General features: G+C 38.7%; 2 protein-coding genes across 2 annotated transcripts; both read right to left on the bottom strand.

Annotated features, from left to right (window-relative positions):
• On the bottom strand, positions 1 to 1,131 carry LOC131317333 (F-box protein At5g07610-like). Its single transcript, XM_058346891.1, has one exon. The coding sequence runs from the start codon at positions 1,129 to 1,131 to the stop codon at positions 1 to 3; it is 1,131 nt and encodes a 376-aa protein (XP_058202874.1).
• A 9,337-nt stretch (positions 1,132 to 10,468) lies between these two features.
• Positions 10,469 to 22,837, bottom strand: LOC131334623 (F-box protein At5g07610-like). The gene is made up of 2 exons (XM_058369750.1): positions 21,753 to 22,837; positions 10,469 to 10,759 (listed from the first exon to the last, which is right to left on the bottom strand). Exons 1-2 carry the CDS (start codon positions 22,480 to 22,482, stop codon positions 10,602 to 10,604), a joined length of 888 nt encoding a protein of 295 aa, XP_058225733.1. The 5' UTR covers positions 22,483 to 22,837; the 3' UTR covers positions 10,469 to 10,601.
• Positions 22,838 to 23,638: the final 801 nt, after the last annotated feature.

Here is a 23,638-nt window from a genome sequence, read left to right as displayed (position 1 = left end):
TCAAACAGGGGATAGGCTTTCGATATACGGATGAACAATTGTATTAGGAGGTGTATCACAAATCGATTCACCCGGCACCACCTCACAAACGACAGTCCATACCTTAAACTCCATAATATACGACAGATTATACGTAATAACGTTTCCACAAAAAACTTCGCGCGGAAAAGCTACTATGAGTTCATAACCTTTTCCTTCCTCTTTCTTGACAACAGACAGAACAGAAGAATCATAATTCCAATAGGGTTTGGGTTGATGAAGTAATGCAGACATTAGATGCAAATCGACCTCACAATCTATCTTCCAACTGCCATCATTCTTGTCCATCTCTAGGATTTTGATGACCATAGGATCTAGAATAAGAATCAAACGGCCACCACATCCTCCGAAATACTGAATCGATATCCTGTCTGCCCGTTGAATCTTGGGTGCGTTTGGCATTTCTATCATCTTTGCTGAATCAACATCAAATCCCACCAACATATTCTCATCACCGAACCAATAGAAAACGCCGCCAGAAAACGCCGCATGTATAAGCTCGTTTCCGTGTGCATGAATCTGTTTCCAAGACATACTCCCCGAACTATATATATCAATCCCAACATTAAAACTGGTGGGACAACCGTAAATAATCAGCAATACAACTTTGTAGTGAGGCGATTTCGAAGGATCAAAATCCAAATAAGCATGTAACCTCACAAGATTAGACCCAGATGAATATATAGAAGGATAAGGGATAATTAATCTATATTTCTGTATAGTCGGATTAAAAACCAAGAAATGCATAGTTGGAGGATATCTAATTAACAGTAAGCCGTTGCAAGAGTGAGTGATTGTTGGTCGAGTTGAGTGCTCAGGAGGCATGGAGGAAAAGAACCAACTTGAGATCGAGGGATTAGGGTTTCGGCGGGAGAGGGTGATTGAGAATTGGGAATTGGATATGAGAGAGAACCAATGCTTGGAAACGGACTTGAACAGGATTAGGGATTTCGCACGCAAACGTAGAAGGATTTCTGTGAGGAGATCGACGTTGTTGGCAATTATTTCCGCTGCCGGTGAGATTTCCGACGAAGGTGCGCCGGTAATCGGCTTTGTTCTCTTTGTTCTTTTACTGGTTGCGCTCCCGATCATGGTGCCTTGGATTATGGTATCAATTTGAGGTGAACGAGGCAGCGCTAGTACTTGTATATATAGGTTGAGAGGTCAATAGTAGTAGGGCTGCTGGCAGATTGATTTTGGGCGAATCGGTTTCGGTTTCCAATTCGATCCGCTCGTGGCATATTTCTATTTTCTTCATCCAATTAAGTTACCTTTGTCCATAAAAATTCTAAAAGTCCAAAATAACATCATAATTAAATTGCTAAATCACCAAAATAAGAATTTTAGATTAGGATTTTGAATATGCTTTTGCCTATCTTTTAGTCCTTTTATTGCATTTTTTTTTTTTTGAGCCAGATTGTTTCGGTTTGACTGCCAACTGAACCAATCCGCATCCGACTGAATTGTGATATTAATATCTCTATCCGTCCGTAACCTACCTCGGTTTGGTTCATTGGCGGTTCGGTTTGGACATTTTGGGCAGATTGGTCCATCTACTGAACAGCCCTAGTCAATACGTAGCTTATTTAAACAAAGCTTGAGTTTCATTTAATATGTCATCACTTTTTAATTGAAACTAACATGATGAGCTTTCTCAACATGCTCAAATTCTAGCAAAAACATCTTCCAAAAGCACAATTATTTAGATGGGCAAATTGGTTCTCAAATCAGAGTTTCGATGCTGTATATACTATACACATCAAAGGAAAAACCAATGTTCTTCCAGATTTTTTTTTATCTCGCCTTAAAAAGGAGATAAACCAGCTTTCAAAAATCAAAACAAATTCTTTCAAACTAAAATCTCTTGTCCCTATCTGTTTTTCCATGACATCCTGTTTTCAATCAGCCAACCTTCCTTTTCACCTCCAGGCTCTAGAGTCATATTTTAGAGTTAACTCTTCTCTTCTCTCACGAAGTGTTCAAATGCGTCAAAACCTCCTGCACGTCCATTTACCGATATGAAGCAAATTCCAAGACAAAAAGAAAGCAAAAAGTCTAGTTACACTTAAAATATAACTCCGAACACAACTGTCTCCAGAGCCGTTCAATGCAGTTGTAGATCCACAAGCAACGAACGGCTCCGAACGCAATTGTGTCTGGATTTGTGTTCGTAGCTTTGCTCAAAAGAAACAAAGTCGTGGCTCATTCGTTCTCTTACTAGTAAACAAGAAATTCAGCTTTTGAAAAACAGAATAATTTTTCGACTCATCTTCAGGAAAAGTAAAAATATACAAAAATAAGTAATTTTGATTTATTTCTTAGCTTATTTTTGTCTTTGCCAATGTTTTTTTTTTTTTTTATAGGCGTCTTTATCAATGTTATGGAGATTTTATTAAGGTTTTAGTAAGCTGCTGACTTATCAGAGGTACTGCAAGCTCCATCACAGTTGAATTTTCAGCAGTCGCTATGAGGACATTGCCATTTCCGGTCACTACTATCCCCTAAAGAGTGAGCTGGGCTACTCCCCTGTGCATAAGCCGCAGACAAATAATCTCCATGGGTCCTTAGAGCCAGCTTCAGAGCTTTCACCGACCTTAATTGGGGTACAATTGGAGAAGAACCATACATTCCACTGTTTCCAAATTGGTCCAACACACTTGAGCAGCCTACTCCACCATTTTTGAGTTACTACTTGTATTGAGTGAAACAACTCCCACCACCACTTCATGGATGAAGCAACCTAGTTTATAGGAGATGAAAATTTCACCCCACAATTCCTCAAGAAATACCTCACAAAGGAGACCGCGAGCATTTCCTAGCAAACAAATTCTCACCAGTAGCAACCGCATTTGTTTAGAATTCACCACATAATATGTATAATCTTTTGGTGGACACTTGAGGCACCACAGCTTCTTCCATCCCATGGGCGGCAGGTTAAAAGACGTACCCAGGAAGTGGGCATTATTGTCCAAAAAGTAGATTCTGGGCAAAGTGATAACCTGACTTAAACATTATAGAAAAGGCAACTGGGAGAATCTTTCCACACTAACTTATCAATTCCCCCAGTCCATGAGATAGGAATAGCCATAATAGAGGAGCAAACATCCATGGGGAAGGAAGTAAATTCTGATTCCATTCTCTCTTATCGTCAGATAATAATTCATGAACATGCCAGATGTACCTGGAATATTAACCGAACGATCATTCCAGATGTTAATTGAAAGTCCATTCCCCACCTTCCAAAAGGAACCAGCTTTGATGCCTTCAAAACTTGTGCCCAAAGATAATCAGGTTCTGTAATAAGCCTCTAAAATTGCTTCAGCAACAGGGCAATATTGAAAGCTCTCAGATCTCGGAAACCCATACCAGCACCCCCTTGTGATTCAGTCATATCCCTCCATTTTTTCCAACGGATTTTACCACCCCTTTGGTTTTCGCCCCATCAAAAACGACTGATCACAGAACTGACTTTCTTTCACAAAGTAAAAGGAAACATAAAGCACATCATTGAATAAGAAGGAATAGCCTGGGCAATAGATTTGTTAAGGACTTCCCTTCCCACTGGCATTAAAGCAATATCTAAGGTGAGCTTCTTTAGAATGCTGAGATTAGTAAGATGAATTCTAATCTCTCATTGATATGACAACATTTGTATGGTAAGGGGATAACATGGTTATACTGGTTTATTTGTTGCAGTTGGTTACAACAACACAGATTGAAGAAAGATAATTAGTTGACTGACGAGCAATTACAATATAACAAGGAGGCATGCACTATTTGGATTCCATTTTTCAGATTCTTTAGTTCGAATTCATCTTGTATTGTTCGTTTACTGTCTTCTTCATACATTCGAATCATGTTTAAGGTGGAACATAATGTAAGAACTAGATGAAGAACACAATCAAGCCCAAAACATAATATCAGAAAATATGGATTACTTAGGATTACGAAAGATGTTAAAATATCACGTTCTTCATACTTATTGTACACCAATTACTAGCAAAATGTTCAACTTTTTCAACAATGGGAAGTTGATTAGTTGAAAACTTCTACAAAAAGAACATCTGGTCCCACATCTACGATTCGTTCAGATAGGAGATAGAGTTTCAAGAAAGGGATAAGCACAGCCATTCCCATTCACACCTTCATCAATCAATTTACCTGGCTCCAGATCAAGAAGCACATCCAATGTATTGCACTTCAGATTATAGGAAATCACTTTTCCGGGAATGGCCAATACCAGTACGTAATCTCCATCCTTATCACCCTTCACAACACACAGCACATAAAACTCAAAGAATTCTTCCATCTCAGGAAACGCGCGTGCTATGGTTCTACGATCGACCCCGTACTTTACAATCCGACTGCTAGTGTCACTTTCCAGCTCTAGGATTGCAAAAGCAGAGGTTGAACTAGTCTGAACAAGAATCAAACCGCCACCACATTCTCCGAAATACTTGATATTTCTATTAGCAAGAAGAATGCTTGGACTTGGAGGGAGTGGCACCGTAATCACCTCCTCGGCATCAACGTCCAATCTCAAGAGAACATTCGCATGAGTTTTACTCAACCAATGAATCGATCCATTCCAAAAGACACCGCGACCCCAACACGAATGCGGTGGAAGAATCTTTTTCCAATTCCCACCCTCCGAATTGTACATATCGATTTCAAAAGACCAAGGTTCCGACTTACTACGATTGTAGTGACTACCCACGACAACTTTGTAGTGAGGTGATTTTGACGGATCAAAAGCCAAGTGAGAACTGCGATGAAGAGCCCTTCGATATGAAAGTCCACTAGGTTTAGGAACTAATTTGTACTTCTGCGTGGTCACATTACAAACAATGTATATCGGTTCGTATTTAAAACCAGTCTCGCACAGCAATAAGCCGTTGCAGGAGTTTAGAATCCTAGGTTTAGGGCCATTACCTTCAAGGCCATCGAGGAAGGAGAGAGACGGGAGATTCTTGTGGCCATGCAGCGAGATGGACTCCAGTCGGCTCCGTTTGTAGAAATAGAGGCCCGAGATTGAAGGGCTAGGGTTTCGGGAGGAGTGGGTGGTGGAGAATTGGGAGTGGGAGATGAGAGAGAGCAAATGCCTGGCCACGGACTTGAATCGGATTAGGGATTTTGCGGGCAAACGTAGTAGGATTTCATTGAGGAGATCGACGTTGCTGGCAATTAATTCCGCCGCCGGTGACATTTCCGACGGGGATCCTCCGCCGGTGGCCGCCTTCGGTGTTTTGTTTGATGATTTCATGGCCATTGTGGTTGCAGCGAAGTGATTGCAGGGGAAATTTGGGGATATTTAAACGTAGTTCAGACCGAGTGGAGAGAAAGACCACTTTCTCCTTTGGGCACTCCATTTTTGTAATCATCCCAGCTCCTCCAAATCCGCTCGTGTGTACAGCTCAGTTTAAAGTGTGTTTGATATGAGTTTGTTTCATAAACAGTTTAGGGATGGCCAGTTCGTCTAACCCATTCGTATCCGATCCGACCTACTTCTCGGAAAGGATGAATAATTTGGAGATCTGTTTTGAAGATTGGGTAGGATATGATATTTTTTTTGAAAATTTTCGAAAATTGGATAGGAGGCGCGATAGACGTAGGACGGGGCTTTTGATATTGACGGAAAAGAGTTATTTTCGGAATTGAAAATCTTAAGAGAAGGCTTTCAACAAGAGATAACAAACTAATTAAATTGCTCAAATATTGGAGATGGATGGAGAATTGTTCTCCAAATGCATCAACTGCGCTTGTAAGAGCATCTCCTACCCATGCTCTATATCTCTATTTGAGAGTATCAAAGCATTCCAACCCATCCTCTTAACCCTCCTCCATTTGAGAGTATTGGATTTTGATCCTCTATATTTAGAGGGTAAGAGAAAATATAGAGGATCATCTCCATAACACTATTCACCTTTTTAAAAGACATTTTTTTTCCTTGTAAGCTTTTCTTACTAAATTTTTACACCAACCATATCCTTGTGAGAGTATAAAAAAAAAAAGGTTTTTTTTTTCGTAAAGTGATTTTAGAGGGAAAAATAGAGGGTTTGTGGTTGGAGTAAATAGGAATAGTGATTTTCTCTAAAATCACTTTATTAATAAAATAGAGTATTTTGATACTCTCAAATAGAGTATTGGATTGGAGATGCTCTAAAGTACAAGTGTTTGACTAATCATGTTACAATTGCTTCTAGAGAGAGAAGCTTTTCCAAGTTTTTGTTTGAATCTTATGTACACTCTTTTTCTTAACAGCACTTGAACCTTACGTTCGCTTAATTAAGTCACAAGAAAGATTAATGGAATCTCCATTAGGGACAAACACATGATTTGTGTATAATGGGAGCTCAAATCACGTGTATTTCTATAGTGATAACAGAAATTATACATTCTACTTTTAGATATAGCTACTTGGTAGGTCTAAGTTTTGTGTTTATATACGTAGCCATCATTTTCTTTAACACACGAGACCCAAAAATTGTTGATAACTCATAATTATAAGGAGGTTTTTTTTTTCTTCCAACGAACTATAATTAGTTTAACAATTTTTTTCATCTAATTAACTTGCAGGGCTAATCTTATGATTCTTATTGAACTTTTTTAAATTTAAATTAACAAGGAGTACAATTATAGAGAATTTTTGGAGGTGTGCAGGGGCACGGGCACCCTTTCTGTCCGCCCCTACTCCCCCATTCAAGTCGGTGAATATTAGATAAAGTATAAGATTAATTGTTTGGTCATAATTAGAGGTGGCAATTTGAGTCCAGTAATATGGTTTTGTCCAAATCCATCCATTTATAATTAGTCCAAACCAACCCATATTTAGATATGGGTTTTAGTTGGGCCAACTTAATAAACTCACTGGTTTTATGGGATTAGATGGGTTGGTAATGGGTTGAATATGGATGGAATTCAAAAAAGAGAGAACCTAAAATTTCCATGCTCAAAGACAAAATTACTCCCACTTAACAACCACTGTGCGGATCAGAAAAAAAAAACACAGCCACTGATTCTATGTGGATTATGGGGCCTCCCACTTCTCCCTTTCATTCAAGAAGCTAGCTCAAAAAAAAAAGACTTGAAAATTTTTCAATTTTTTGGAAAATGGGTCCCACATCTTTCAGCGAAATCTTTACAAACCACATAAGCACACACATTCTTTTCGTATTCCTTAATGAAAGACGACAAAAATTCGCATTTGTTAAATTTGCATCAAATTATTTTGATTTTTTAATTCTTTTTATCTGGAGAAATCAAAAAAGTAAAAGAATTATGATCAAAATTCACAATTTTTTGAATAAAGACAAAAATAAGTAAAAAAAATTCTATCTTTTTGACTTTTTTTTTATTCCCAAAATTATGAGACTGTGTTCTACTAAGCCAAATAAGAAATAAGTACTTTTTTGAATTAAAGATGATGTATTGTGAGAGAATGGTCTGTCTTGTAAAATGAAAATATTATGTTAACATCCCCCCTCAAACTCAAGTAGGTCTACCAACTTGAGTTTGAAAAAAAAAAACCAATAGAAACTAGGCCTGTTCAAAAAATCCGCAGGTCAGTGAACCCGACCCGACCCAAAGGATCTCGGGTGGGGTTGAACATGTGGTTCGGACAGGTGCGGGTTTACTTTCTGTTAAAAATCAGATTTCAATGCGGGGTTCGGGTTAGTGCGTTCCTTACCTATCAGGTCCGACCCGACCCGACCCTTGTTTTGTCGGGTGCTGAAGCATCCTGAATGTTGTTGGGCTAGATCTACTATTTAAAACTAGTGGAAGCCCAACCAAGAATGGGCTACATGTGATTATGTGGCCATTGGGCTCAGAATATAAATAATAAAAAAAAGATTCAAACAATAAAATTCTAATAATAGAAGCCCAATCCAAAAAGCCCAATTCAGTTTTTCGTGCAACCCGTCGAACCCGCCCGCCCCGACCCGAAGTAAAGAATCAGGCTCGCAGACGGTTCTTACCAGAAGTAAATATTCTTACTCGACATGGTTGGGTCGGTTTCGGTTTCGGTTTCGGTTTCGGGTCAATACCGACCCTCCCGATCCGTGCATACCCCTTATAGAAACCAGGCACATCCAAACAAAAAGAAATTAGGAGCAGCCAAGCCAAGAGAAATTAGGAGAGAGAAACAGTCAGGAGAGCTAAAAACAACCATGAGCGACAGAAGCCATTACAGTAAAGATTTGAGGTGAAATCCAAGAGCGCGAGGCGATTATATATTACTATGAGTGCTCGACGGACGATAGAGAAATTTAGGCTCGGCAGACGACAGAGAAATTTAGGCCGCCTGCTGAGAGTGAAAATTCCACAAAACTTAAACCTTATAGCTCTGATACTATGAGAAAATATAAAGAGAAGTTTTATTGAATTCGATATATAAAATCTTACAATGAGTCCTGTATTTATATAGGAGAGGGAGCCTAATTATGAAATAAAATCATACTAATTAACTATGAAAGAAAATCATCTTATTTACAATTAAATTTCAATTTCAATATCACAATATGATCACGATATTATTTATTATAACCATTTATTCCAACAAGTGAAAATAAGGATCGAATTGGATTGTAAAATTAGGCATTATAGATCATCAGAATTCTATGTATTGGCAATTCTTATACCCCTGCATGGACGGCCTCTGTTTTAGATTTGGGATTGCCTCTGCTTGCCATTGTTACTGAGCCCACTCTCTCTCTCTCTAGTCAATCTATGGTGGGGAAATAAGTCAATTGGTGGATGAAATGACAGGAAAGCAGCTAGAAGTAATTGAAAGGGAAAACGGGTCGGGTCGGGTTTGAGTATGACTTGACCCATATTCGACCCAACCCATTTGACCCACCTACTATCAATTCATATTTGACCCGTTCATATTTAACCCACGACCCATTTCAATCCGCCCAAACTCCCTCATTTGCCACATCTAGTCATAATGATTATTTTGTGACTAAAAATGCAAAAAAAATAAAGTGATATTCAAATGAATTTTTTTTTAAGTCTTGTACTTTATAGTTACTTTTTTCGGGATTGGTGATACTAGTAGTATTTTAGAAATGATTTTAAAAATCTTGAAATGTTTGGTTACTATATTTTAGGATTATTTCCTAGTGATCAACATTTGAATTGGTTCTTGGAAATGAGTAATTTATATAAGAATATTTTGCTCATAAAAATTCGTGAGAGGCCCCACCTTTAGTTTTCACTTCAGGCGCACTAAAAGGCAGGGCTGGTTCTAACTTCTGAGCAAACTAGGAGTACAAATTTTATTTTCCTAAAGATGACCACAACAGCAAGGGGCGTTGATATCTTTTTCCATGAGAGGCTACTACTATTCAACGACACATCTATTGCACTATTTGGATGTGATTTTTTATCAAGAAAATTGGGTTCGTCTTTGGGGGGAAAAGTTACATATATAGCTTGGGACAGTTGTAAAATCATTCTACTTCCACCAACAAAAAATATTAAAAATTTAACGCATTCTATCATTTCGTTTTCACTAATAAAAAAGTTTCAGCATTTTAAAATCTCGTTTTCACTAACTAAAGAGTTGTTAGCAAAAACTTTTTTTTGCTGCAGTAACTCTACTCACAAACTCATCAGCAACTTATTTACTATCGGAAATATCTAACAACTTCTCAACTACAAATAAAAATCCACAAATTTTTTACCATCGGAAACACCCCCTATGAATCATCCTAAACAGACTACATAGCTGCGATTATGCGATTTAAGATTCATGAAGCCCGTCATCTTTCCCAGGATGAAAAACTAGGCAAACAATTGTCAAGTTACAAAGAATTTGGAGACAGTCTCTATTGTAGCAACCGGACAAAGTATACGAAGAGGGTCACTTAACCGTAGCAAGAGCACGAAAATATGAAGGAAGGTAACTCAAAAATCAAAGAAGGAAAGACAAAAAAAAAAAGGCTCATAATGTCGTGTATTTAGATGATCTACCTGACCCTAAGGCTGTAGCACCATTTGCAATAAGATCCATTTTTTAATTCAAATTTCAGAAGCAAATAGCATCAGCAAAATCACCATTTAAATGGTGATGCACACGTCTGTAAGCATGTGATTAGAACAATCCTTCATCTTCAAGATGAAGAGGACAATTAGGGCTATAAAGACATTCCTATGCAATTTGAGAGGAGCACTTCTTCTATTCTCAGCTTAACATATCCTCTTTGTCGAGGGTGATAGAACTTGATGAGGTCCTTAAATTTAACTGAGTTACTTTTTTTCGTGTTTCCTAGCTAGACAACGAATTTTACACACGCCCTTTTGAGATTCGACAATCGTATTCGAGTTTATGCGTGACAATAGGCAGACAATCATATTCGAGTTGTGACTTGGTACAGCAAATTTTATAACTTTCGGATACTCAAATTTATGTACGTATCTCAAATCATCCAATAGAATTCCAAGCACAACTAACTACTACAAGAAAACAGCACTAAAAAATACTACTAGCATCATTCATAATTAACACAAAAAGTGATCAATACGTGCTCCAAGCCTCCAACACATAAGATCGATTCTCTTCAAACTGGAAATAAAGTTTCCATAAAGGGAAAAGCATAACTTTTCAAACAAATTTTTTTTGACTCACGCAGCATTAGATCACGAAGCACATTCCATGTCTTGTACTTCAGGTTATAGGAAATAATTCTTCTAGGAGTAGCTAACAAGAGAGCAAAATCTTTTTCCATATCTCCCTTCACAGCACTCAGCACATCATATCCATCGAATTTATCGTAGCCTTTCCATACCATCTCAGGGAATTCAGCTATCAAGGGCCTAAGATTGACCCGACACTTGACAACCCAGCCGGTGTAATCCCTTTCGAGCTCAAGGATTCTGAATCTGCCAGGGCAGCGCAAACCAGACTGTATAAGAATCAAATCACCACCACATTCTCCAAAATATATAATTTTGTGTCGAGGAAGAATTTTGGGCCGTTGAGGGTTCGGCATTACTAATATCTCCTCTGCATCAACATCAAATCTCTTTAGAACATTGTCATGATCGGTTAACCAATGGATTGCTCCATTCCAAAACGTACCATGACCAATCAAGTAGACTTGGTCTATAGCTAGGGAACTCCGTTTCCAACACAAACTCCGTGAACTGTAGATATCAATTTGACAAGCTAGGTCGTAACCGAACAATATGACTTTGTAATGGTGAGGTGATTTTGAAGGATCAAAAGCCAAGTAACCACGGAAATGCCTAACTAATCCAACAGGTTTAGGAAGTAATGTGTATTTCTTTGTGGTGGGATTACAAACAATGTATTGCGGACAATAATCATGGGTACTACTAGTATAGCACAATAGCAAGCCGTTGCAGGAGTGCTTAACCCTAATTTTAGAGTTGGGGAGGGAGACAGAAGGGAGATTACGGTGGCCGCCTTGAAGGGAGACGGAGCTGAGTGCGTTTTCGAAGTAGAAATACAAGCCTGAGATCGAGGGTCTCGGGTTGCGGGAGCAGTGGTCTCTGGCGAATTGGGAGTCGGAGAGGAGAGCGAGCCAATGCTTGGACATGATCTTGAATCTGATTGTGGATTTCGCAGGCAACCATTGAAGGATTTCCGTAAGGAGATCGATGTTGTTGGCAATTAATTCCGCCGCCGGTGAGATTTCCGACGGAGCAACGTTGATGATCGCCGCCTTTCTTCTTGCTTGCTTATTCATTTTGCACTGGGTAAAGAGAACCGATTGGCTACCAGGGTAAAAGGGATTAAAAGTAAATTAGTTGGGCCGGGGCTTGGTAGTGTTTCCATAAACAGTTTTCATAAAAATATGGGACAGTTTAACTGTCCGATATGTTCGGAAAAATAATGATTCAGGACGTGTTTTGATAATTAAGACCCATCGAGAACAAACTGAGAACATTTGTTAATGATGAAAATGTCCTTAGCGGATATTAATTATTAAAGTACGTCATTGACTATCATTATTCCGATATGTTTTTATAGACACTTTCATGGACGCTAAAATTTCTGGTTTGGGCCTTATGATGGCCTTCACGGGTTTGACGAGGTTAAGCTTGTCTCTTGACTGATATGGGTTTGTTTTGTACATATGGAAAAGAAAATAAAGGAAAGAAAAATCAAAAAAATTTCCATCCCATGTTTGATTGAGAAAGAAACTAGAAGGAAAATATTAGGAAAAGTAAGTTTTGAGATTTCCTCACTTTCCCCCTTACCCATTTTCCTTTCTTTTCATTTCGTTTCCACGAGTTCCAAACAGGCCCTAAGTTTTTCATATAGATTTATTTTCCCTCTTAGTAATAAAAAATTCAGCTTTTGATAAATACGAATTTTTTTTCTCTTTTTGAAGGAAAAAATTAAAATATTTACAAAATAAAATTAACTGGAATAAAATGTGATTCCTAATGACATATTTATCTTAGAATAACATTTCCAAATTAAGTAGGGATATGATCCCTACCATCATCCATATTCCATGGTGAGGGAAATATTTGACTCTAGGAAATTTACAAAATAATCGATTCGAATATATATTTACTGAATTCGATTCCTAGTAATCAAATTTATGTTCGCACCAAAGATTACGGGGCCTTCCATTCCCATCCTGTCCATATTTCCAAGTTATATAACAAACATTGCTCTGAAGCCCTCTTGGCAGGAGATTTTTGGAAGCACGCACTTGCTCTTCTAACAATATTTCCATTCACCTAGTTACCTTAACTAAGGACAATGCACCATTAAGATTTGATTCGAATTGGACACACCATATAAACATTGGATTCAAATTATACTCCATCTTCCAGATTTAGAGGACAAAAAGGGGATTGGTATGCTGAAAATAGAAGAAGTGCTCCTCTTAAGCAATAGTTTGCAGCCCAGAGGAATAGTGTTTGCTACCAAGTGCAATCATTTGTGGCCAAAAGGAATAGTTTGAGGCCAACTGCAGTAGTTTGCGGCCAACTGCAGTAGTTTGCGGTCAGGTGCAGTAGTTTGCGGCCAATAGAAAGACTTTGTGGCCATGTAAACAACGAATTGAACACACCCTCTTTCTTTAGAGATTGGACAATCATGTTCGAGTTTATAAGTGACAGTAGGCACATAAAATGGTCAAAGATGAAGAAAAGCCAAGGTCATTGACCTATGAAATATCAATGCCAATTTCATACCGAATGCACTATATGTCAGAAGATGACATTAGCATTTGGGACAACCAACTTACCATATACGTAAGTAAAGTAAAAATCATGAGGTAGTGTCATTGGACTCTTCCAAGAGCAAAGAAATAAGAAACCATATACAAATGAGCTTCTGAACATGAGATGGCATTAGGAAGATGCATCGAAACTTTTCTACGAAAGCAAAATATGCACCAACCACCTATTGATAATTAACACAAAAATCCATCCATACGTGCTCGATCCAACACGTAGGATTCTGTTCAAACTGGAAAAAAAAGTTTCACTAAAGGGGACGCGCGGCATAACTGTTCAAACCAAATGCATTTGATTCACGCGGCACTAGATCACGAAGCACGTCCCATGTCTTTTTCTCCGAGTTATAGGAAACAATTCTCCCAAGAATAGCTAACAAGAATACAAAACCTCTTTCATAATGTCATGTATTTAGATGATCTACCTGACCCTAATGCTGTAGCACCATTTGCAATAAGATCCATTTTTCATTCAAATTTCAGAAGCAAACTAATATCATCAGCAAAATCACCATTCAAATGGTGATGCATTTCGAGATCCATGACCCTCATACTAATTAAGAGGCACACCTCTGTAAGCATGTGATTAGAACAATACTTCATCTTCAAGATTAAGAGGACAATTAGGATTATAAAGACATTCCTACACTATTTGAGATCGAAGAGCACTTCTTCTATTCTCAGCATAACATATCCCCTTTGTCGAGGGTGAAAGAACTCGATGAGGTCCTTAAATTTAACTGAGTTACTTTTTTCCGCATTTCCTAGCTAGACAACGAATTTTACACATGCTCTTTTGAGATTCGACAATCGTATTCGAGTTTATGGGTGACAATAGGCAGACAATCGAATTTGAGTTGTGACTTGGTACAGCAAATTTCATAACTTTTGGATACTCAAATTTATGTACGTATCTCAAATCATCCAATAGAATTCCAAGCACAACTAACTACTACAAGAAAACAGCACTAAAAAATACTACTAGCATCATTCATAATTAACACAAAAAGTGATCAATACGTGCTCCAAGCCTCCAACACATAAGATCGATTCTCTTCAAACTGGAAATAAAGTTTCCATAAAGGGAAAAGCATAACTTTTCAAACAAATTTTTTTTGACTCACGCGGCATTAGATCACGAAGCACATTCCATGTCTTGTACTTCGGGTTATAGGAAATAATTCTTCTAGGAGTAGCTAGCAAGAGAGCAAAACCATTTTCCTTATCTCCCTTCACAGCACTCAGCACATCATATCCATCTAATTTATCATAGCCTTTCCATTCCATCTCAGGGAATTCAGCTATCAAGGGCCTAAGATTGGCCCGACACTTGACAACCCAACCGGTGTAATCCCTTTCAAGCTCAAGGATTCTGAATCCGCCAGGGCAGCGCGAACCAGACTGTATAAGAATCAAATCACCACCACATTCTCCAAAATACATAATTTGGTGTCGAGGAAGAATTTTGGGCCGTTGAGGGTTTGGCATTACTAATATCTCCTCTGCGTCAACATCAAATCTCTTTAGAACATTGTCATGATCGGGTAACCAATGGATTGCTCCATTCCAAAACGTACCATGACCAATCAAGTAGACTTGGTCTAATAGGTCTATAGCTAGGCAAACCCGTTTCCAACACAAACTCCGTGAACTGTAGATATCAATTTGACAAGGGTCGAAACCGAACAATATGACTTTGTAATGGTGAGGTGATTTTGAAGGATCAAAAGCCAAGTAACCACGGAAATGCCTAACTAATCCAACAGGTTTAGGAAGTAATGTGTATTTGTTTGTGGTGGGATTACAAACAATGTATTGCGGACAATAATCATGGGTACTACCAATAAAACACAATAGCAAGCCGTTGCAGGAGTGCTTAACCCTAATTTTAGACTCGGGGAGGGAGACAGAAGGGAGATTACGGTGGTCACCTTGAAGGGAGACGGAGCTGAGTGTGTTTTCGAAGTAGAAATACAAGCCTGAGATCGAGGGTCTGGGGTTGCGGGAGCAGTGGTCTCTGGCGAATTGGAAGTCGGAGAGGAGAGCGAGCCAATGCTTGGACACGATCTTGAATCTGATTGTGGATTTCGCAGGCAACCATAGAAGGATTTCCGTTAAGAGATCGACGTTGTTGGCAATTGATTCCGCCGCCGGTGAGATTTCCGACGGAGCAACGTTGATGAACGCCGCCTTTCTTCTTGCTTGCTTATTCATTTTGCACTGGCTAAAGAGAACCGATTGGCTACCAGGGTAAAAGGGGCAAAGTTGGGTTGGCTTAAGCCTTAAGATATGGTTATGGGCCTTATGGCCTTCACGGGTTCGAGACTGAGAAGGGTTTGTTTGGTATATATGACAAAGAAAATGGAGGAAAAGAAATTTAAATTATGAAATTTACTAATCTTTTACTTTTTAGATTTTTCAAGAGAAAAATAAATTATGAAAGTTCCATTTAGGGTTTGGAGACCAAAATTATTTGTGTATCAGAATGGGTGATGTTTCAGTAGAATAGTTCTCGAGAGATTCTCATTTCATTAATTCGAAACTAAGGAGACTTCACAATTTGGATGATAATAATCTTGAGGAGGAATGCACGTTTAGAACTGACTAGAATAGAACGTGATTCCTAATGGCATATTTATCTTAGAACAACATTTCCAAACTAAGTAGGTATATGATCCCTGCCATCATCCATGGTGAGGGAAATATTTGAGTACTCTAGGAAATTTACAAAATAATTAATTCGAATATATGATTATTGAATTCGATTCCTAGTAATCAAATTTAATTATGTTACCAAAGATTACAGGGCCTTCCATTCCCATCCTCTCCATATTTCCAAGTTATGTAACAAAAATTGCTCTGAAGCCCTCTTGGCAGGAGATTTTCGGAAGCACGCACTTGCTCTTCTGACAATAGTTCCATTCACCTTGTTACCTTAACCAAGGACAATGCACCATTAAGATTTGATTCGAATTGGACCCACCATATAAACATTGGATTCAAATTATACTCCATCTTCTAGATTAAGAGGACAAAAAGGGAATTGGAATGCTGAAAATAGAGTGCTCCTCTTAAGCAATAGTTTGCACTCAAGAGGAATAGTTTGCGGCCAACTGCAATAATTTGCGGTCAAGAGCAATAGATTGCGGGCCAAGTGCAATTGTTTGTGGCAAACAATAAATTGAACACACCCTCTTTAGAGATTGGACAATCATGTTCGAATTTATGAGTGACAGTAGGCACAAAAAATGGTCAAAGATGAAGAAAAGCCATGGTCATTGACCTATGAAATATCAATGCCAATTTCATACCGAATGCACTATATGTCTCAGAAGATGACATTAGAATTTGGGACAACCAACTTACTCCCTCCGTCCCGATTTGTTTGTCCTCTTTTTGATTTTTTGAGAGCGTTTGACCTCTAAAAAAATTGTCTATAATTTTCAATTCGTCATGTTTTTAATATACAATATGGTAGATTTCAATTAGTTTTATTATACAAAATCTTCAAAATCATAAAAAATTTATAAAATGTAAGATATAAGTATATTTTTTAAAGATACGAATTTCGACAATTAGACAAACAAATTGGGACGGAAGGAGTACCATATACGTAAGTGAAGTAAAAATCAGGATGTATTGTCATTGACACAAAAATTCATCTATACGTGCTCCAACACGTAGGATTCTGTTCAAACTGGAAAAAAAGTTTCACCAAAGGGAATGGCATAACTGTTCAAACCAAATGCATTTGCTTCACGCGGCACTAGTTCACGAAGCACGTTCCATGTCTTTTTCTTCGGGTTGTAGGAAACAATTCTCCCAGGAATAGCTAACAAGAGTATAAAACCTCTTTCATTCTCTCCCTTCACAGCACAAAACACTTTAAATCCATGGGAGTAGTAGTTTCTCCTGCTTTCCATCTCAGGGAATGCAGTAATTAAGGGCCTAAGATTGACCCGACACTTGACAACCCAACCGCTATAATCCCTTTCCAACTCAAGGATTCTTAATCTGTCAGGACAGTACAAACGATACTGAATAAGTATCAAACTGCCACCACATTCTCCAAAATACATAATTTTGTGTCGAAAAAGAATTTTGGGTGACCAAGGGTTTGGCATTGCTATTATCACCTCACCATCCACGTCAAATCTCACCAGAAAATAGTCACCGGCTAACCAATGGATTGCACCATTCCAAAAGACACCATGACCAAAAAAATCTTGGCGTGTGGAAAACATTTTTTCCCAACATAAACTCTGTGAGCTGTAGACATCAATTCGATAAGGGCCCGGGCTGAAAGCGACGATTACTACTTTGTAATGGCGAGGTGATTTGAGTTTTTTTAGTTCAAGTTCTTCTTATGTTGTGAGTAGTGATTTGCATAACAAATTTGAGAGCTTTCGATACTCAACTTTCTATATCTCATCCAATCCCCTTCCGTTATTTTTCATGTCTTCCTTAGCTCGTATGATGTTTTCTACTGAACAAACCATCTTTTGAGTTGAAATTTATGAAGAAGGAGAGCAAAATGATCTTGAAAACAGAATTCTAAGCAAAACCAAAATAATAAATAATGTAGACAACGATATCAGCACAACAAGAGCTAACAAAAGCAAAATGTGCACCAACTCTACTGCTACAAAATATTAAACCTTTGAGAACTAATTATAGAAATACTACTACTAGCATCATCGATAATTAACACAAAAGGCGATCCATATTTGCTCCAACATGTAGGATTCTGTTCAAATTGGAAATAATGTTTCAACAAAGGGAAGAGAGAGAGGGGAGATTATGGCGGGGGCCGTGAAGGGAGACAAAGGTCAGTGTTTCTTGGTTGTTGAAATACGAACCTGAGATGGAGAAAGGTCTTGGGTTTCAGGTGGAGTGGTTCGTGGAAAATTGGGAGTCGGAGAGGAGGGAGAGCCAATGCTTGAACACGCTCTTGAATCGGATTGTGGATTTTGAGGACAACCGTACGTAGAAGGATTTCAGTTAGGAGATCGACGTTGTTGGCAATTGATTCCGCGGCCGTTGAGATTTCCGACGGAGTAACATTGAGAACCGCCTTTCTTCTCTTGTTTGATGCTCTTCTGGTCATTTTTCCCACAACAGGGTAACAGGGAGGGAAGAATGGTTAGAACTTAGAGCATCTGAACATGTTAACGGTAAAATTTGACACCAAAATTCAATCCAACCCAACAGCCTTCTTTGATGCCAATTCCTACGTGGATTTGAAGACAAGCCTTCTCATGCCAACTTTGACAATCTCCCTCCTCCATGCCAAATTTAAAAAAATGACAGTTTCAATAATATAATTTTTGACATAAAGATTGACATTAAGGGTTGGAGAGGGATAGTTTGATGTCAAATAAATAGAATTTGGCATAAGGGTTGGAAAGGAAGGCTTTAATGTCAAATTGAAGATGCCAAAATGCCACATCAGCTTTCAAAAAAAAATTGGCATCCCCAATTTGATGTCAATGGTTGGAGATGCTCTTAGAAACTTAAAACGGTTCAACGGTTTAACTTAAACCTAATGAATTAAAGGAATTCGTTAGCTGACTTAAAGAATTTAATATTTGTTTGTTGAGAGTATAAGTTAGATTACTACGAAGATCTTCGTAGGGGTTGAACCATATACCTCACGCCCCAAATGAGTTGTAACAACCAATGGGCTTGATGATGGAAATATTAAGTTTTGGCTAATCATTAATTTATTATTATTATTATTATTATTACAAATTTATAACTTCAGTTGTCTCGTAAAGGACAAAAAAATAGGAAAGTTTGTGTTATATAAGTCACAGAAAAAATTAATTTAAAAAATATTTATATTTTGTTTTTTTGTTGATTTTCGCACTCTTCAAATTGTTAGGCGCACTCCTCAAATTGTTAACTTTGGTGGTGCGAAAATCAATATAAAGTTGATTTTCATACTCTACAAATTTTCACCCCCTTTTTTTTTTTTATTACTACTAAATTGGAGAATCACGGTTGAGTTTACGAGTAAAAGTAGGCAGATAAAATTGACCTATGAAATATCAAACCCAATTTCAAACCATGAACATTACTAATGAACAAACCGTCTACTGAGCTAAAAGCAAAGCAAAATCATGAACGATAGAATTCTAAGCACAATCATAATAATAGATAACAGAGACAAAGATATCAGCTCGTGATAAGAGCTAACAAAAAGAAAAATATGCACCCACCTCCTACTTCTACAAAATATTCAACTTTTCAGCACTAAAAAAATACCACGGCCATCATTGATAATTAAAAAAAAAAAAAACTCAATCCATACGTGCTCCTACACGTAGGATTCTGTTCAAATTGAAAAAAAAGTTTCAATAAAGGTTACAACATAATTGTTCCAAATCAATATATTTGATTCATGTGGCTCTAAATCACGAAGCACGTCCCATGTCTTTTCCTTCGGGTTATAGGAAATAATCATCCAAGGAATAGCTAACGAAAGTACAAAACCGCTTTCATTCTCTCCCTTCACAGCACACAACACCTTAAATCCATGGGGGCAATAGTAGCTTCTATTGCTTTCCATCTCAGGGAATGCAGATATCAAGGGCCTAAGATCAACCCCACGCTTGACAACCCAACCGCTGTAATCCCTTTCCAGTTCAAGGATTCTTAATCCTCTAGGGCAGTACGAACGAGACTGAATAAGTATCAAACCGTCACCACATTCTCCAAAATACATAATTTGGCTTCGAGGAAGAATTTTGGGTGACTTAGGGTTTGGCATTGCTATTATCTCCTCGACATCAACGTCGAATCTCTTCAGAAAACCATCATCGGTAAACCAATGGATTGCTCCATTCCAAAAGACACCACGACCCGAAATATATTTTAGGAGTGAGAAAACGTTTCTCCAACTTAAACTCTGTGAGCTGTAGACATCAATTTGACAATGGTCACAAGGGCCCTGGCAGTGAGTGACTAATACTACTTTGTAATGGCCAGGTGATTTTGAAGGATCAAAAACTAAGCAACCTGAACCACTCCAACCATTAACCAGTCCATCAGGTTTAGGAAGTAATGTGTATTTCTTTGTGGTGGGATTAGAAACAATGTATTGCTGAAAATAACCATCTTCTATACTATTAGTATAGCACAGCAGCAAGCCGTTGCAGGAGTGTGCGACCTTAATTGTAGATCCCTCTACGAGGCCATCGAGGAAGGAGAGAGAAGGGAGATTAGGGCGGGGGCCGTGGAGGGAGACCAAGGTTAGTGTTTCTTGGCTGTTGAAATACAAACCTGAGATGGAGGAAGGTCTGGGGTTTCGGATGGAGTGGTTGGTGGAAAATTTGGAGTCGGAGAGGAGGGAGAGCCAATGCTTGGACACGCTCTTGAATCGGATTGTGGATCTCGCGGGCAACCTTAGAAGGATTTCCATTAGGAGATCGACGTTGTTGGCAATTAATTCCCCCGCCGGTGAGATTTCCGACCGAGTAACGTTGAGAACCGCCTTTCTTCTCTTGTTTGATGCTTTCCTGCTCATTTTTCCCAGAACAGGGTACAAGGAGGGGAAGAAGAGTTTGACCTAATCTATCTCCATACTACAGCATATATATTTATTAAAGCAAAGTCATCCCCATAATTAGTAACTCTCTTTCCTGAAAGGAATTATTAAGATACATATCATCCCCATTAGTAAACTTTCTTAATTTTATATGGGAAGAAAAAATATTGTGGTTGACAAAATATTCTTAATTTTATGTTAAACTTAAATTAAGTTTTTTCCTAAGAAAACAAAATATTTTCGGCTAATAAATTTTATACTACCAAATCTCTTGCACCCAAGAAACTTGCCTAATTAATTTTCTCGGCTCTGTTTTACCCAAACGAGAACTGATCCCTCTCCCCTTCAGCAGCTTTGCCAACGTCGAACGTTCAGCGTCAAATAGTAACAAATTTGCAGAGATTCTGATACTCGACTTTTCGTATCTCATCCAATCTCCTTCCTTTATTTTTCATGTCTTCCTTCCGAAACACTCAACACGATCTTCACAGGCAAATCCTTACAGAGAATCCGGATCCCTTCCTTACCTCGTATGAGGTTTACTAATCAACAAACCATCTATTGAGCTGAAGAATTTATCATGTAGCTAGCATAGCAAAATCATGAAAAATAGTATTCTGATCGACCGCAATTGGAGTCATAGATATTAGCACAATAAGAGCTAACAAAAGCAAAATATGCACCAAACCACCTACTGCTACAAAATACAACTTTTCTGAACTAAGAAAGACTACTAGCATCACTGATAATCAACACAATAAAAGTCAACATGTATGATTCTATTCAAACAGGAAATAAGGTTTCGATGAAGGGAAAAACAGATTTGTAAAAACCAAATTTAAGTGATTCACACGGCACTCGATTACGAAGCACATCCCATGTCTCGTACTGCAGGTTATAGGAAACAATTCTCTGAGGAATAGCTAACAAGAGGGCAAGACCACTTCCATTCTCTCCCTCCACAGCATGCAGCACGCTATAACTATTGGAGTTCTTGTGGCTTCTACTTTCCATCTCAGGAAATTCTGATATTAAGGGCCTAAGATTGACCCGGCACTTGACAACCCAACCACTGTAATCCTTTTCCAGCTCAAGGATACTGAATTCGCTAGGGCAGTATGAAGGAGACTGAATAAGAATCAAACCGCCACCACATCCTCCAAAATACATAGTTCTGTATCGGGAAAGAATTTTGGGCGATTGAGGGTTTGGCATTGCTATTATCTCCTCTACATCAACGTCAAATCTCTTCAGAAAATGGTCATCGGTTGGCCAATGGATTGCTCCATTCCAAAAGACACCACGACCAAAACCAAAACAATTTTGGTCTGGGAAAACCTTTCTCCAACATAAACTCTGCGAACTGTAGACGTGAATTTGATAATGGTCCGGGCGGTAATCGAACAATGCTACTTTGTAATGGTAAGGAGATTTTGAAGGATCAAAAGCCAAGTAACCATGGCAAGCAGTAGCTAATCCATCAAGTTTAGGAAGTACTGCGTAATTCTTTGTGGTTGGATTACAAACAATGAATTGCAATTTAAAATCACTACCACGGGCACGACCATAATAATAGCACAACAGTAACCCATTAGTCTTCAACCAAAACTGTGGATTGCGCTTTAGAATCTTTGAGGAAGGAGAGAGACAGGATATTACGGCCGCAGCCATGAAGGGAGACGGATCTGTGTGTTTGTTTGATGTAGTAATACAAGCCTGAGATGGAGGAGGGTCTGGGGTTTCGGGTGGAGTGGTTGGTGGCGAATTGGGAGTCGGAGAGGAGAGAGAGCCAATGCTTGCACACGCACTTGAATCGGAATGTGGATTTCACCGGCAACCATAGAAGGATTTCTGTGAGGAGATCGACGTTGTTGGCAACTAAGTCCGCCCCCGCTGATATTCCGGACGGAGCACCGATGATAGTCGCCGCCTCTCTTCTTCTGGCTTGCTTAGTCATTATGCTTTCGATAAAGACAAGTGATTATTACAAGGGAAAAGGGATTATATTAAAGTTGGGTTGGCTTTGGCATGGTTATGGGCTTCATGGGCTTGATGAGGTCAAGAATGATAATAATATAATAAATAGAAAGTTAGAGGCCGGTCCTCGTTTTTAAGTTTGGTTTGATCTTTAACCCTAAATATTTTTTACCGAAGCTAGATGGCTCGGTTATGTTACTTCAGGACTTTTTTGCCCCCGTTCCACTCCACGGCAAATGTAAAATTGAAACCCCTCCTCTCTCTCTCTCTCTCTCTCTCTCTCTCTCTCTCAACCACTGTCACCAACACCTCTCTCTCGCTCTCCCTCCACCGTCGGAGCAGCGCCGACCACGGCCGCCGTTTCCTATCCGACTAGAATTCGCGTTCTTGCCGCCGTCGGATAAGTCAACGATTTCAGCAGAGTTGCCGCCGTCTCCTCCCCGACGAGAATTCGCGTTCTTGGACGGGCAAATCAAGAAGATAATCTGAAAACATGTCCAGTTGCTACTGCTCTGCAACGACCGTATCTATGCGACTTTGTAACAAGCCAAAAAATACACTATTTTTGTTGGAATGAGATAATTATATTGATATTTTAAGTGAGAAAATAAAGTTAAAATTGAAAACTAGGTAAATTGCTTTTCCCACCCCCTTACACCACACCCCTCCCGGTCCCACACCCTTTTTCCGCTTTTACCCTCCCTCAGCCCTTTTAATTACCTCCCTCTGCCATTTTAATTGTCCCTGGGCTCTGCTGCGCACAGTAGCCCATAAACTGCAACGTTTGGGTTAAAAAAAATTCTCACCATCAATTTGCAATCCTATGGAGCAGAAACGTAATTATGAGAGC

Source organism: Rhododendron vialii, chromosome 1a (genome assembly GCF_030253575.1).
Source record: "Rhododendron vialii isolate Sample 1 chromosome 1a, ASM3025357v1".
Classification (NCBI taxonomy): domain Eukaryota; kingdom Viridiplantae; phylum Streptophyta; class Magnoliopsida; order Ericales; family Ericaceae; genus Rhododendron; species Rhododendron vialii.
This window is presented reverse-complemented; position numbering and strand designations above follow the sequence as displayed.